The 16,669-nt window shown below is 36.8% G+C and overlaps 1 protein-coding gene across 1 annotated transcript in view; it reads left to right on the top strand.

Moving 5' to 3' along the window:
• The window catches only part of LOC148939204 (uncharacterized), a 224,124-nt gene that overhangs the window by 20,583 nt on the left and 186,872 nt on the right, over window positions 1-16,669 (top strand). Inside the window, exons 2-3 of the mRNA XM_089107060.1 lie at window positions 9,972-10,178; window positions 12,114-12,319. Of these exons, the coding sequence (XP_088963186.1) occupies window positions 9,972-10,178; window positions 12,114-12,319 (413 nt within the window). The remainder of the gene's footprint in view (window positions 1-9,971; window positions 10,179-12,113; window positions 12,320-16,669) is intronic.

The raw sequence follows: 16,669 nt of genomic DNA, 5'->3' as shown, positions 1-16,669 counted from the left end.
TAGATGCTTCAAAAAGGGCTCATTCGATTGGAAATTGAGAGGACTAGTGCCTTTTTATTAGTCGAAAGTGATCAGACGGCAAATGACCCCTTCCGTCCATCATTTCCTCAAAGACTTCCAATCGAATTTCAAGATAGTCATTTTGTTCAACGTGTTTGACAAGTCTGGAAATTATGTCTTTGAGGACAACAAATCCCCCCAGGCCTCAGGGCAAGGGTTGTAAGTTATGCCCTTGGTACATATAAGGTTTTTTATAGAAAGCATCATCGTAGAAACTTCAAAAGGGGCTCATTCTATTAGAAACTGAAAGGGCTAGTGCCCTTTACAATAGTCGAAAGTGATTGGAGGTCCCCCCCCCCTCTCACGCCCCCCGTTCCTCCAAACACGTCCAATCAAAATTTTGAGGTAGCCATGTTGTTTGAAAGTTCTGAAAATTAGGTCTTTAAGGATAACAACTCCCTCACAGCCCACAGGGCACGGGTAGTAAGTTATGCCCTTGGGTCATATAAGGTGTTTATAGGAAATGTTGTCGTAGAAACTCCAAAAAAAGCTCATTCTATTTGAAATTGAAAGGGCTTGTTCCCTTTTTAATTGTCGAAAGTGATTGGAGACTAACCCTCCTCTCACGCCCGCCATTTCCCCAAACACGTCCAATCAAAATTTTGAGATAGCCATTTTGTTCAACGTAATTGAAGGCTCTGGAAACTAAGTCTTTGAGGATGACAACCCCCCAAAGCTCTCATGGAAAGTTTTGTAATTTATTCCCTGGGAGCATATATGGTTTTTATAGAAAGTGTTGTCGTAGAAACTTCTAAAAGGGCACATTCGATTGGAAGTTGAAAGGGTTAAGGCCATTTTTAATTGTCGAAAGTGATTGAAGGGTCAACTAACCCCCCTCTCCCGCCGACCATTTCCCCAAATACGTCAAATTAAAATTTTAAGATAGTCATTTTGTTCAACGTAGTTGACAGGTCCGGAAACTATGTCTTTGAGGAGGACACTCCCCCCACAGCCCTCAGGACAAGGGTTGTAAGTTATACCCTGGGGGCATATAATGTTTTTATTGATAGTATTGCCTTAGAAACTTCAAAAAAGGCTCGTTCAATTGGAAATTCAAAGGGCTAGTGCCCTTTTTAAAAGTCGAAAGGTATTGGAGGGCAACTAACCCCCTCTGACGCCCACCATTTCCGCGAACACATCCAATCAAAATTTTGAGATAGCTATTTTGTTCAACGTAGTTGAAAGTTCCGGGAATAATGTCTTTGAGCATGACAGACACCCCAAAGCCCCCAGGGCAAAGGTTCTAAGGTATGTCCTGGGGGCATATAAGGCTTTTATTGAAAGTAGTGTCGTAGAAACCTCAAAAAGGGTTCATTCAATAGGGAATTGAGAGGGCTAGTGCCCTTATTAATAGTCAAAAGCGATCGGAGGGCGAATGTCCTTCCCCCAAAGCCCATCATTTCCCCAAACCTTTCCGATCAACGTTTGATATAGCCATTTTGTTTAACTTAGTTGTAGGTTCAGGAAATTACGTCTTTACGTCTTTTAGCTTGACAACCCCCCCCCCCCCCAAGCCTTCAGGGCTAAGGTTTTAAGTTTTGCCTGGGAGGATATAAATTTTTATACAAATTGCTGTCGTAAAGACTTCAGAAAGGCCTCATTCGATTTGAAATTGAGAGTGCTATTGTCCTTTATAATAGTCGAAGGCAATCGGAGGGAGAATCCCCCCACGCCCAGCATTTTCTCAAACATTTCCGATGAATATTTTGATATAGCCATATTTTCAACGTAGTTGAAAGGTCTGGAAATTATGCTTTTGAGAATGTCAACCCCCCCCCCTCACAGCCTTCAGGACAAAGGTCATAAGTTATGCCCTTGGGGCTTATGAGTTTTTGTAGAAAATTTTGTCGTAGATGCTTCAAAAAGGGCTCATTCGATTGGAAATTGAGAGGACTAGTGCCTTTTTATTAGTCGAAAGTGATCAGACGGCAAATGACCCCTCCCGTCCATCATTTCCTCAAAGACTTCCAATCGAATTTCAAGATAGTCATTTTGTTCAACGTGTTTGACAAGTCTGGAAATTATGTCTTTGAGGACAACAAATCCCCCCAGGCCTCAGGGCAAAGGTTGTAAGTTATTGCCTGGGGGCATACAAGTTTTTTTATAGAAAGCAAGAATGAAAGTGATTAGAGAGTTGCTACCCCCCCCCCCCCCCACACACACACACACACGCCGCATTGTCTCGAAATGCATCTAATTGAAAGAAATTTTGAGATAGCCATCCCGTTCAAAACAGTATAAATAACATATAACAAGGCTTTTAGGGTTGAAACAAATCCCAGGGATTAGGGGCACGGGTTCTAAGTTATGCCCGGAGGGTATTTCAGGTTTTTATGGAAGGGATGGTCGTCTAACTTTAGAAGAGGCTCATTTGGTGTGTGTTCAAAACACACACCAAATGCTTTCTAAAAGCCAGAATACAATTTGTACTTTACTGAAAAAAAATCTTTTAAATGTTTTCACTTTTATAACTTTAAGAAATCAAAAATTAATTAAGATGTTAAGGAATAAATATCAGCATATGTATATTAAACTGGCAATGCACACTTTTTTTCAGTAAGTTCATTTGCATTTTTTTTCAGTGACGTACAAATTATATTCTGGCTTTTAGAAAGCGTAGGGGTTTTGAACTCTACTCATATTAATTTCTGCTCGTTTTGAGTTTCACTCTGTTATTTATTTTAATTTCTGATCGTTTTGGGTTTCATTTATTTATTTATACTGATTTGTGGTAGTTGTATGCTTGGTATATAATTTGATTCTATTTTATTCATTTTGGTTTAAAGGAGTTCTTTACTTTTTTTTGAAAAACTTATTTTGTGGAAAAAGTTTTTTTTAATTAATGATAGTAAAAAGCGATTTTGAAACTTAAAATAGGCAGAAGTTTGTTCTTAGGAAAGGACCTTTCGACTCCAACTGTTAATACCATTATAAATGACACGTTACTGAACATTCTCAAAATATTTTTCAGTCTGGTCAATGCCCTTTATTCTGCCACGTGTGCAGAAGCATTTTAGCATATGTCATCTGGCACAACACCTGTGGGGTGGCCCTCTGTGGCCAAACCTCCTCTCAAATGTTTCGGTTTTCTATAATAAATTATGTTTTGAGTATATATGATTCAGATAATAATAGGAGATCCGCTAAGCTTCATTTGGGAGATTAGCATCGGTAAGAATACAGGCTTTTTTTACTTGTTATAAGATTCCATTCCGAGCTTGAGTTTGAAAGGACTAATTCACTATTTTGATCAATTATATAAGTTCGATAATTAGTCAGACACTTAAGGCGAGTACGCCGGAATTTTTACGAAATGGAGGGACACCAATATTAAAAAGGAATTTGAGGAGAAATAATAAAAAAAGCTATATTTAAACGAATTGCCGGGTAATTTAAAATTTTGAGTGGGGACCTGGGCCCCAAGTCCCCTACCCCTGCGTACGCCCCCGAAACACTTGGTAAACAACGTTTAGTATGCAAATGGACTTCATTGACAGGGCCCGTACGAAGTACTTCGAACTCTTTCTCTAACAAATACCAGAGTCAATGGGCAGGCGCAAGCACAGTAATTTTTTATGGAGGCCCAATGATAGACACAAATCGGGGGAAGAGAGGTCTAGTAGTAAAAAAGCCTAATCTTGTTTGATAATTTGAACAAGAAGTGATCAGAAATTTCAGAAAAGTTTGGACTGTACAGGTCAGAACTGGGCCCTGAGGCCCCCCCCCCCCCTGGGCATGTCCTTGCCCAGAGGCACGCTGAGCAACCAACACGTCAGTATTTGCGAAACACCCAGGAAATTCAGATCCAGCGGGGGATTTTTTGATTTGGGCCCCGTGGACTCTGCTGCACTCACCAAATATTGTGACTTGTTCCGTAATATTATTGGATGTGATCTCATTCTGCATTTGGTCAAAAATACTGGGGGGGGGTATCGTTTTCACCCTTCCTCGGGAATATCCAGCTCTGTATGGCTTCTATCTTATGCCCCTGCATTTTTCAGGTAATGTGCCTTTTCTTGGGGGGGGGGGATGAGAAACTTAGGTTTGAAAACGAGGGTGGGTTTTCTGAATAAGTTGTTCCGTACGTGCTTGACTGAACTGTAACGCCTTTTCATTCTTTCGAGATACTCTCCCCCCCCCCTTCTGAACTTGTGCCTTCGTGTTTTTAGGATAGTTCTTTAGGCATTTTTCTGAGTACATGACCTAGTGGAGTGCTCTAAGGCAACCCGTTAATAATATCTTAACTTTTCCTATGATTTCTGTAAAGTGCAATTTTTATCAGGGGTTCAACATGAGCCCCTCCTCTCCCCTTTAATAAACAATTCTGAACTTGTGTCTACTTCCATCAATCTTTAAAAATCGTCAGGTTTGATGTGTATCTGGTTAAAAGTAAAGAAGAAAGTAAGAATTCAAAAAAACAAACAATGGAGAATCCTTCAAGCCTTATTTTTATTTCTAGTCCATTACTTATCCAAGTGACAGTTGTATATTTATTTCGCAGCGTTGCCGGAAACCCAAACATAGATACAAATCGTTAACTTGCTACTTATGGTTAGCCTGTCAGTGACAAAAATCTATTGGTGCTAAGTGTCAAGGAGCTATAGAACTAATTGATATTAACACCAAATTATATACTTCCGACCAAGTTAACCATAACCGGCGAGCATACCATATTCTTGATCAATCGCTATTGTTTACACGTGGGCTGCAAATGACGCTACTGTTATGCCATATAGGATGTGCTGTTGAGAAAAAGTTGCATTAGTATGGCATTTGGCACTGAATGAAATACTTTTTTTTAGGGATGCCAAGACCCTGGCCCTACCCTTGCTTTGAATACGAGGGTATGGCCAGATAAGATTATTGTTAAGAAGAATTTTAAAACATTTTTTTTTTCAGAAGACGTTGCTGGTAGTTTGGGCTGTGTGGGATTTCTATAGGTATGTCCGGAGATAAATTAAAAAACAAGGGCAAATCTGACAAATTATTGGGATAATTGACAATTTTTAGGTTAGAGCGAAATCTCCCAGGCTTTCTTGCAACTCTGTTTGTAGATTAAAGAATGTATATTGATCCCCAGGGTCAAGGCCGTGCCCAGGTCTTTTTTTGGAGGGGGTTTTAATCGAAGATTTTTTTCGGGGGGAGGGGTTTACACAAAAAAACCTCAAAAAACTCATACAAAATTTGTTTATATCCATTTTTGTTACGTTTTTACGAGACAAAAAACATTTCGGGGGGGGGGGGTTCAAACCCCCCTCTTGGTACGGCCTTTCCCAGAATTCTTCTATTTGGGATGGCTGGGCTTGTCCTACCATCGCCAAGTGATTTCTCCTTTTTGGATTAGGGCTAGTGCTGCTACAGAAAATTCGCCACAACACCAAGACACCTGAGCCAAACAGATATAACTACGTTTCTTGTTTACTTCACTTTGTTAACAGCTTCATTCTTTACTCCCTCAAATGAAGTTTCTACTGCCGGTTAATCTTTTCTGATGAAATATTTTCATCCCAATCGAGAACGTCCTGGTTTTCGGGAGGTCCAACTAGATAGCCAAAAAAACTGATTTTCAGCAGACCATCATCTGTAAACATGCTTATTCTTTTATTTTATATACTTATTTATTTGTTTTTGGCAGAAATGCTAATTGGGGGAAGCCCATAACTCACCTATATTTTCAAAAAATACCTTGTTTTGGCATTTTCTATGAAAAAAAGACATTGTCCCCTTTTTATTTTAAAAAATGGTTTTTTTTGTATCTTTATTTTCAAAAATTGGAAGAATCCTTTCCCCTCCTTTTACGTTTTTATGAATTGACACCCATGATTTATAGGTTCAACGTTGAGAAAACTGCTTGTTTTCGGGGCTGACCATGGTGGCAATCCGTCTTGATTTTCTTATATGTCATAGTCAGATAATAAAACCAGCCATTTGACCCAGCACTAACTTCTTTTTTTTTTATTTGTCAAGACCTGTGGCGGTTCTGGCCTCTCCTGCGCCCGGGGTAAAATCTTGATTAGCCCCCTTCCCCCTACTTCGTAAAAATTTTCAGGCCAAATTTTAACAAAATTTTCATGTATTAACAAAATTGAATACAAAATATCACAAAAAATGTTAAAATTAATTAAATTTGGTGTACTAACTTTCATTTTCAAGAAAAGGTGATGAAGATATGGGAAAAGTGACAATTTCGGATTCAATTTGCTTATACTTACTGCTAACTGCGCCCTTTACTTTATTTGAATAAAACTGGAATTTAAAAAATTACAAAATCATTAGAGTCGTTAGATTATTTGTTTTAGATTTTGCCCCCCCCCCCCTTTAAAACAGCGTCTGCTCAAAACCCAGTGAATGACAAAACCTTGGAATGGTTAGGCTAGGTGTCCTTTATATTGTCCTGTAAACTTGTTTCTACTTATATTCTAATTTTTTGCTCTGAGGACTGCTGCGTGGAGGTCTCAGCCTAAATATTTGTATTGTTTTTATCTTCTTCGTTCGCTATGAGTTCTCAGGATTGGATCTACAACCCAAAATAGATCTAACCTAACTTGCATGACGATAACATAAATTTTCCGTTGAGATTAAAACATTTATAAATTTTTTATTTGTCCATCAATAGTTATGTTTAACTTTAGCGTAATTACTTTTATTCTTTTTGATATGCACTGCGTCATTATAAAATAACAACCTATTGTTATTTTTTGAAATTAATTGTTTTGACATCTTACTCCGACAGATATGCGATCCTTCAAAGGAGCACTTAAAACAATTGTTACACAATTACTCTAGAAAATATCTGGTAGGATACATTGTCGCTGTAACGCCAAAAGATCGTATCAGATATTTTCACACCTATAAGTTAATTGCCAGAAGGTGGCATCAGCGGGGTAATTTAGATCAGAGCAATCAAAGTGTGATTAAATATATACTGCCATTCTAGTCATTCCTTTGATAATAGCTTAGAGTACGGTTTTCGATAATCATCTCAGAAATGTCAGGTACGACCTTTCGCTACCGTGGCCTCTATCATGGTTGCAGTAATCGTTGCAACTTAGTAAAGAAAGAAGTCAGCTCATATGAACCGAAAATTTTAAAACTTTGTTTGAAAAAAAAACTTTCAAGCGAGAAAAATTGCCATTTAAAGGTAATTTAGGAATGTTAACTATGATTTCAATTAATCCTAACGGTAAAAGATTATTGTGGAAAGAAATCTATGGTAATTTCGAAACTTTAGCCTAAAAACCAAGGCCGTGCCCAGGATTTTGTTCGGGGGGGGGGGGGGTACAGAAGAAAATTTTCAAAACGCATCAAAAAATTGTTTATATGTATTTTGGTTACGTTTTTATCAATCGGGCATTTTTATTTTTGGAAAGGGGGTCAAGACCTGTACCCCTCCCCTTTCCCCACTGGATAAGGCCTTGCTAAAAACCCTCAAAAATTGTGTTGGATCGAAATTGACCCCACACCATTGGAATTTCTATTGTTAAAAACCCCATTCAAGGAAGTTACAGCCCCCCGCCCTCCACCACAGACAAAAAGAAAATTTTTTTTTCGCAACGGTAGCACTGATATGTCATTTTTCTGCCGCTACCTGGGTACTGGAATAATAGAAAGCTGTTTAAGGTCTTACTTGAAAGGAAATTGATATATCTACGTGATTTTCATAAATCACAAAATATAATATTAAAAATAAAGTAATTTTTTGGGTTAGATTTCTATTTACGACTGCCGCAAAAAAAAAATTGGCTGACATAGAACAGTAAATAAAATTTACTGAGTCTACTGGATTAAAAGTTTGAAAGGCCATAAAAGTTCTCGAAAAATAAATTTAAAATTTTTATCATATTAGTTTTATCCATCCACCCTTTCCTACTGCTTTTCTTCCGTTTTTGTTTCATATTTCTTTATGAAAGGTTTACGCATTTTATGATTTTTCTTTTAGAGTTCCATGTGAAACAAAAAATGGGGGACCGAATAGCAAAAACCAAGATACAAGGAGCTTTAGTTTCTGTATTGCCTGTAACCCTTGATTCAATTTAAGTGAAAAAAAAACAAGTTTTTATAACTGAAAGTGAGGAGTGACATCAAAACTTAAAACGAACAGAAATTATTCCGTATATGAAAGGGGCTGCCCCCTCCTCACCGCCTCGCTCTTTACGCAAATTTTTTTTATTGTTTTAAAAAGTAGAGGTGGGACAAAGAGCCCCATGGAATCACATCCAATCATTTTGTTTTTATTCATACTGGGTGATAGGCATTATCCCAGTCTCGTGAGGCACGCAGTCAGCACTATACTTAAGAGCATAGTTTTACATATCCCAGCCTTTTGTGGGGATAGGTGATGTCAACGGATTTTTTCTGGGATAGGGGTTGAAAATAACGATTTATTTAGGCTGCAGTATTTATGGGAGGGTGCAGTAGGAGCATCATTTTTTTTTTGGGGGGGGGGGGAGGGGGGGGTTGGTGGTCATTCGGAAATCCTATATTTTTCTGCCTTACCTAGATTTTGAAAAATACCTTCTTGGGGGTACTTTCATTAAAAGATGCCATTTTTGGGTATTTTCAATGAAAAATTGAAGAAACAACAAAACTGTTCCACCTAAATTTTTAAAAATACAGTTTGGCTCCCACCCTACATTTTTCTAAATTGACTCCACTGTGGCAGAGTTTTTTCAGACAAATGTCGGAACACACTTGTTTGGGTAGTATCGAAATGTTCTGTTTCGGGGGAGGGCGGAACTCTTTGTACAATACAGAAAAAGTCGATTTATATGAAAAACGTGAAATCATAAGAGCGAAAATTTCAAGTGGGCTTTCTAAAAGTTGTCATAATAAGAGTCCCGACAAAGTTGACGTGTCATGATAGCCAACTTTCCTCTCTATCCTATCGTTTTCCCTCTACATATAAATCCCTCCTATTACCTATTACCAGGGCCGTATCTGGGATTTTTTTTTTTGGGGGGTCTTTTACACAAGGATTTTTTTAACGGGAGTGGGGTGCACAAAAAAATAAAAAAACATAAAAATTTGTTTATATCCATTTTTTTACGTTTTTACGAGTCAGACAAGCATTTCGGGTGGGGGGGGGGGTTCAAAGCCCCTAACTTCTCCCCGCTGGATACGGCATTGCCTATTACCTTCCCCTTATGTATGTCAAAATTCACCTCAGTTGCCACTCACAATTCCAGTTCGTAGGGCGACATTTCAGACGACGTCTCCTTCCGTTAAAACTACTAATTGAGCTACTGGGGTAAGAAAAGAAGTTTTGTACCCCTTCTAAAAATGCACACCTCTCTTAATATAGGTCTCTTGTGAGCCCCCCCCCCCCAGTTTGGGGATCTCGGTCATACCCATTGCAATTGTATGGGCATTTTCCTGTAGGCATATCTCATATATTGTGAACAATCTCAGTTGATCAATTGCCTGTACGTCCTGTGGACATGGTCGGTCAAACATTTTAGAATTTTTTTTTTTTATTTTGGGTCTCCAATTGTCTTCAAATGGCTCATAGAACTGATTGACTATTTGAATTACCCTTAATCCATACCTATCTACCTTAGTTCTGCCCTAGGATGGATTGATGATAGCCTATCTATCAACAAGTTAAATGACATCATTTTTATACAATTCTGAAAAAGGTTTATGCCAGCTGTGCCTGTCACTCAGACTATCTGTCGTGGCTTTGTTTCAATTAGCCACGGCTCTCTTCATTTCAATCACAGTCCACCAACTTGATTTTAATTAAAAATGACTAATTATAATTTTAATTATTTAAGATTGACTAATTTTTAATTATTAAGATCCAGGCCATTCAGCAACATAAAGCGTAATATTTCTCTCTCTATTACAGTATTAAAAAGCAGTTTAAATTGTTTTGTGTCTCGTATAACCCATTTGAATATTTTCAATTCCAGACGTACCGTTCACAATTCTGGCTCCGAGTAATCTCGCCAAAAGACCCAGTTCTTCTATTTTGGGAAATCCTGAAAGGCTTAAGAAACTTATTTTGAGCCACATCTTACTAGGAAGGAAGATACTGTCGAATGATATTATAAGCAGCAATTCATCCATAGAAGAAAGAAGCTTAGAAGGGACCAGTCTGCATTTTGTTCACACGACAAGTAAGTTAGAATCATCCGCTGTATAAAAGTGGCCGACTATTGTCGGTGGAACATGATGAAGTAAATGATATAAAACATATGCCATCGACAGGTAAGTAGAATCAGTCCCTTCATCCACTGTACAAAAAATGATCGACTATTGCTGGTCAAATATGATGAAGTGAACGATATCAAATATATTCCAACGACAGGTGAGTAGAATCAATCGCTTCATCCGCTGTATAAAAATGGCCGACTATTGTTGGTCAAACATGACGAAGTAAATGATATCAAATATATGTCAACGAAAAGCAAGGAGAATAAATCGCTTCATCCCCTTTATAAAAATGGCCGACTATTGTTGGTCAAACATGACGAAGTAAAACATATCAAATATATGTCAACGACAAGTAAGTAGTACCAATCGCTTCATCCGCTGTATAAAAATGGCCAACTATTGTTGGTCAAACGTGATGAAGTAAATGATATCAAATATATGTCTACTTGTGTAGTAATGTTGTAGGACACTTATAATATTATTACTACTACTAACATCTGACTGGAGCATCTAGCCGCTTGAGGCCAAGACAGCTGCGTAAACTCTTCCAGCCCAATCTATTAAAGTTTTGGCTCTTCGCCCCATCCCAAGAAGTTCCAACTTATTTTAAATCCTCCCTTACGATCCCTTCCTACTCCATTAGGGGTGGCACCCCCGTTCCAGGACCATACTTGACCATTATTGTCGCTGAAGCTACCAAAATTCTAGGCTTGGCTCACAGACTTACCTTCCTATTCTTCCATCGTATAATAGTGACGATGTTATATCAACTTTGATATTATAAGTATCAATTTAGGATATTAAATGGTAGAGTTTAAAAGTAGCAATCCTAGGTTGCAGAAACAATCTTGGAACTGCTGCATAGCCAACGCTGTTGATTTTCCTTTTTAATTTCTGTTTGAATGAGCCTTCTCTTAATATCCTACTCTTGGGGGGGGGGAGCAGCACGTTCTTTGTCTGACTTCCTCAGAAAAAAAGTGAAAGTTTTCTTATTTTTGCATATAGAAACTAAAAGCACGCTTAGTTTTATTACCCTCCAAAAACAGGATTTATCCTTTTTTGATCCCGCGAATCAAGACTGTCCCTCCCCCTTTTTAAGAGTCCCTTTTTTCTAAAATCAAGCTAAAACTGTAATTTAATAAGTTTTTAGTTTTCTGAATCAGCATGAAAATCGGACTGTTTCGATGTATGTCATGTTGTAAAATTCTATAATTTAATAGACTTCTGTTACTCTTGGCAAGGGTTGCTCTTTACATACAGTTCGTTACCTTGAACTGTTTAAAATAATTAGGTCTCAAAAGCAGGTCAAGATTCTAAGAAAACGTAAGAAAACACAGGTTTTTTTGTAAGTTTATCATTGTGAATCTGATCTATCCACCACTGCCCTTCAACCTCCTGCTGGCTACGCCGCTATCGGAAAACAACCATCTGGGTAGAAAACAAGATTTTAGGAACAGGGCTTTTGGTAGTCAGACTTTTCGTATTAGGTCTACCTTATGCAGGAGGGAGGGGAGTAACACTCCTTACCAGAACTCGTTTCTAAATGTTCGAGTTTTCTTCCCAAGCCTCAGTTTATCCAAAAAAGTATTGAAATAAAGGCGATTTAATCTAATTGAGAAATTTGAAGAAAATTTAACATAATTCGATGCCAGTTTATCCAAAGAAGTATTGAAATAAAGGCGATTTAATCTAATTGAAAAATTTTGAAAGAAATTTAAATAATTCGATGCCCCCTCTTCGCGCCTTAAAAGGAAATTTAGATCGTGCACCTGGTTCTGACCATATTCGGCTTTTATTTTGCCATTTGAAGTTTTGAATAGAAGTATGTGAGAGTATTTCCAAGGCCTTTGTTTCCAATTCTATGAAAACACATTTTTCTACAGAAAATCTCTTTACAGGTGGTATATTGGTGAATAACATACGAGTTCTGCGGTCTGATGTTTTTGTACCTCAGGGTACCATTATAATTTTGGAAGATTATTTAGTTGATCACAAGGATGAAGTGATTGAAAATAGGATACCGATGATAGAACTTGGTACTAAGGACGAAAGTGACATTGGTAGCTGGAAACTTGAAGAAATTGATTTGGATTTTGGTAGAAGGGTAAATAAACTTTTTGCTAAAGCTTTAACTAATAAATTACCCCCAGCCCCCCTGAGGAATACCATATTTTGTGTAGTTCATTTGTTATAGTGTTTTGCAAAAGGGGTAATCATATGTAATCTGGATGAAACGCTATAATGGCAAATGAGTGGTACATTTTGACAATCCAGTCAACAATTTTTCCAAATAAATTGATCATTGTTGCGACAATTATGCTTCCTTTCCCCTAATGGGTCCAGACATAGCCCTAGGCTGTATAAAAAGCCACAGAAAAAACTGTAGTAATGAAATTCTTACTTTATAATGTGCAAAATGATTCTATTAATCAGGCTGATGTTTTTCTCATTTTTAATCATGTTTTCAGTCGATCTGAAATAAAATTAAATAAAAACAACAAGTTTTTTTTACTGAAAGTAAGGAGCGACATTAAAACTTAAAGCGAAAAGAAATTATTCCGTATATGAAAGGGACTGTCCCTTCCTCAATGCCTCGCTCTTTACGCTAAACATTTTTATTGTTTCAAAAAATAGAGTTGTGAGACAGAGTCAAGCTGTAGTGTAAAGAGCGAGGCGTTGAGGAGGGGACAGCCCCTTTCATATTTCGTTTAATTTCTGATCGTTTTAAGTTTTAATGTCGCTCCCTACTTTCAGTTGCAAAAATTGTTATTTTTATTTAATTTCTGAACGTTTTAAAATTAATTCAGGTTTTGATTTTGGCTAAATCGCTTTCTCGAAAGTTGTTTAATTTTATTTACGAACGTTTTTATTAGTAATAAATATACGTAACTCAGGAATTAACTTACATAAGGAATTTCTATATTCGTATATTTTTATTACAAATATTAGGGGGGCTCGCCCCCCTAGTCAATATCTCGCTCTTTACGCTAAAGTTCGAATTTTTTTCCTATTCTTTAAGAATGGCCCCTTAATCACAAAGGCCGTTAATTAGGATAAATAGCTCTTATGAAAGCACCAAAAAAACTTTAGCGTAAAAAGCGAGATATTGACTAGGGGGCGAACCCAATCATATACTTAATAGTTTCTGTTCGTTTTAAGTTTTGGTATTGAAAAGGGTTTCAGTTGAAAACTTGTTTTTTTATTTAATTTCTGACCGTTTTTCTAAATAATGCTGGGAAATCCGGCGGCCCCTTCATATCAATGTCCCTTCCCCCATGCAAACTTCCTCCATGGAAAGATCCCCCCGCGTAACCTCCGATATATCCCCACCCCCCCCCCCCCACTACCAGAAAAAATGCCCCCTGAAAACGTCTGTGTAATTCCCAATAACCAATACTATATTTAAACAACGGAGAACGTTCATAACTTGCAGCCCTTCCCCCTAGGAATGTGGGGGATTAAGTCATCCTCAAAGACATAGTTATTATATTTTTCGACCGTGCTGAACAAAATGGCTATCTCAAAATTTTTATCGGGTGATTTTGGGAAAAAAATGAGCGTGAGAGGGGGCCTAATTGCCCTCCATTTTTTTGGTCACTTAAAAAGGGCACTAGAACTTCTTAATTTCCCTTCGAATGAGCCCTGCCGCGATATTCTAGGACCACTGGGTCGATACGATCACCCCTGGGAAAAAAAAACAATTAAACATGCATCCGTGTTCTTTCTTCTGGCAATAAATACAAAATTCCACATTTTTGCAGATAGGAGCTTGAAAACCTTCACAGTAGTGTTCTTTGATACGCTGAATCTGATGATGTGATTTTTATTAAGGTTCTATGACTTTTAGGATGTGTTTCCCTCTTTTTTCAAAAATAGGGCAAATTTTCGCTTAACTTTTGATGGGTAAGACTAAACTTGATGAAACTTATATATTTGAAATCAGCATAAAAATCTGATTCTATTGATGTATCTATTGGTATCAAAATTCCTTTTTTAAAGTTTCGGTTACTAGTGAGCCGAGTCGCTAATTACTTACAGTTCGTTACCACGAATTTTTTGATATTTATCCAGTTGTATTCGTTATTTCACATTGACCTTGTACTATAGAGGTTGTGAAGAATAAAAATCCCAGTTTTTCCAAAATGCGATAATAGTTTCAGCAATGAAAACAAATCGATAAATCTAGGGATATATCTGTCCCTATTATGGGGGAGGAGGTGCATAGTAGGGAAGTGTACGATTATATTAGGAAAGGCCATAGTATGTGAGAAAGGCTAGTATACTCGGAAGGCTATAACCCCACTAACAGACCAAATTCAACGTAGATATGTTTATTTTTCTTTGAGCTAGATCTTTTCTAGAAAGGCGTGGTCTATAATGGAATGGGGCCTGGTTTCTTCCAGTATCCGATAGGTAGGCAATTACTCGTGTCAGAAAAAGAAAGCAAATATAATTCCAGTTTTTTGGGGGGAATTCCAGTAAAATTCTATTAAAATTTGACTTACAGATTCCGACAGGATTTTCAACTCTTCTAAAGTCTCCTTAATCTTCAAACATTTTCTTCTGGGTATAGCCCTAAAAAAATTATTTACGAAACTTTTTTTTCAAGGTTGAACTCACGGCTGCTTCAACCCAAACAATTACCCCCTAGATTTTGAGATTTTTTTTGTATTTTCATCAAAATAAACTGAAAAAGTTTCTTCCCCTCCTAAATTTTTCGTGAATTTGTCCCCCTTAATGACAATCTTCTAATCAACCAAGAGAATCCTGCTTTGTCTGAAGAATACAGCAAGGATTTTTTTACTTATACCTAATTATCGAAGCGATTTTTATAAATACGCGCATTTCGGGTATTTTGGAACACGGGTATTAAAGGTATTTCGGATTTTCTTCAAAAAAAGATTTTGAAAGTTTTAGAGCCTATAGCACAGTTTCGTGTGCTGAAATTTTAAGTGTTTTAAGTTTTTCTATCTGAACACCACAAAAAGTTCAAGTTTCAACACGAAGAAACTGTTGATGGTAGAATGAATATAAACACATTTTTGACTTCAGCAGAAAAGAAACTGCTTTAGAAGACCCTCCTGGGAGATTCAGGCGGATTTAATTTTTAGTTTGAAACACGAACAAATTGAAATTTACTTAATTCTAATAGACTGTGCTGAGGAAGAAAATTTAAACTTTTTGGCTCAAATTCTAAATTCAAACTCTAGGTGATTCCGATTTAATGTTTTGCGCTGAATTCTGAAAAGCAATCAATATTTCCTCTGGTAATTTTTCGCATCTGAAACACTGAAAATTTAACCAATCAACTTCAAAAAAATATTTCACAAGGTTACACTTCTTTAATAAAATTTAGAATACCCAAATATCAATATTTCCTCTGGTAATTTTTCGCATCTGAAACACTGAAAATTTAACCAATCAACTTCAAAAAAATATTTCACAAGGTTACACTTCTTTAATAAAATATAGAATACCCAAATATCAATATTTCCTCTGGTAATTTTTCGCATCTGAAACACTGAAAATTTAACCAATCAACTTCAAAAAAATATTTCACAAGGTTACACTTCTTTAATAAAATTTAGAATACCCAAATATCAATATTTCCTCTGGTAATTTTTCGCATCTGAAACACTGAAAATTTAACCAATCAACTTCAAAAAAATATTACACAAGGTTACACTTCTTTAATGAAATCTAGAATACCCAAATATCCAATGCCCAGATATATTGAGAGGAGGCAAAATACACACATCGGACAAAATTCTTGCATTTGCCCGATGTGTGGAAGCATGAATGAGAGTTTGGGTTCGATGTATGAGTGCGAAGAACTGAGTGAGTTGCGAAACAAAGTGTGTGGAGGGTGTAGATCTGATGAGAAATAGCTGGTGAATGTAACTAGGAATGAATGTTTTGCAAGTGTTAAAAATTTAGGACGGCAATGGTAGGCTGGCAATGGTAAACGAAAGTGGAATTTTTTTTCTTTCGTTATGTAATGTCAGTTATTTAGAAGTGAATTTCCTTTTCTGTTTTGTATTACCGTGGCTTTTAGTGCAAAATAAAATTTATTATTATTATTATTGTTAGTATTATCGTAAAAAAGAAAAAAAACCCAGCTTTTTAAGAACTGTGAACAACTTTGGCTGAAGAAAATTTCTTAATCCGAAAAGATCAAGTAAGGCGTAAACAAGATCTTTTTTTCTTTTTTTGTGTATAGTTATCTTCATTTCGGTTTTAGTTTCCTCTGGTCATGACGTCATGAACTCTTGGTAATTTTTCTCATCTGAAACACTGAAACATTTAACAAAGCAACTTTAAAAAAATCGTGCCACAAGCCTACACCTGTTTAAAAAAGATAAATCTTTTTTAAGAACTGTGAACAACTTCGCCTGAAGAAAATTTCTTAATCCGAAAAGATCAGGTAAGGCGGAAACAAGATCGATTTTTTCTT

The sequence above is a fragment of the Artemia sp. Qi Xiang Cuo genome, chromosome 21 (assembly GCF_049724085.1).
Source record: "Artemia sp. Qi Xiang Cuo chromosome 21, ASM4972408v1, whole genome shotgun sequence".
Taxonomy (NCBI): domain Eukaryota; kingdom Metazoa; phylum Arthropoda; class Branchiopoda; order Anostraca; family Artemiidae; genus Artemia; species Artemia sp. Qi Xiang Cuo.
The sequence above is the reverse complement of the archived record's forward strand: the minus strand, read 5'-3'. Positions and strand labels throughout refer to the sequence as shown.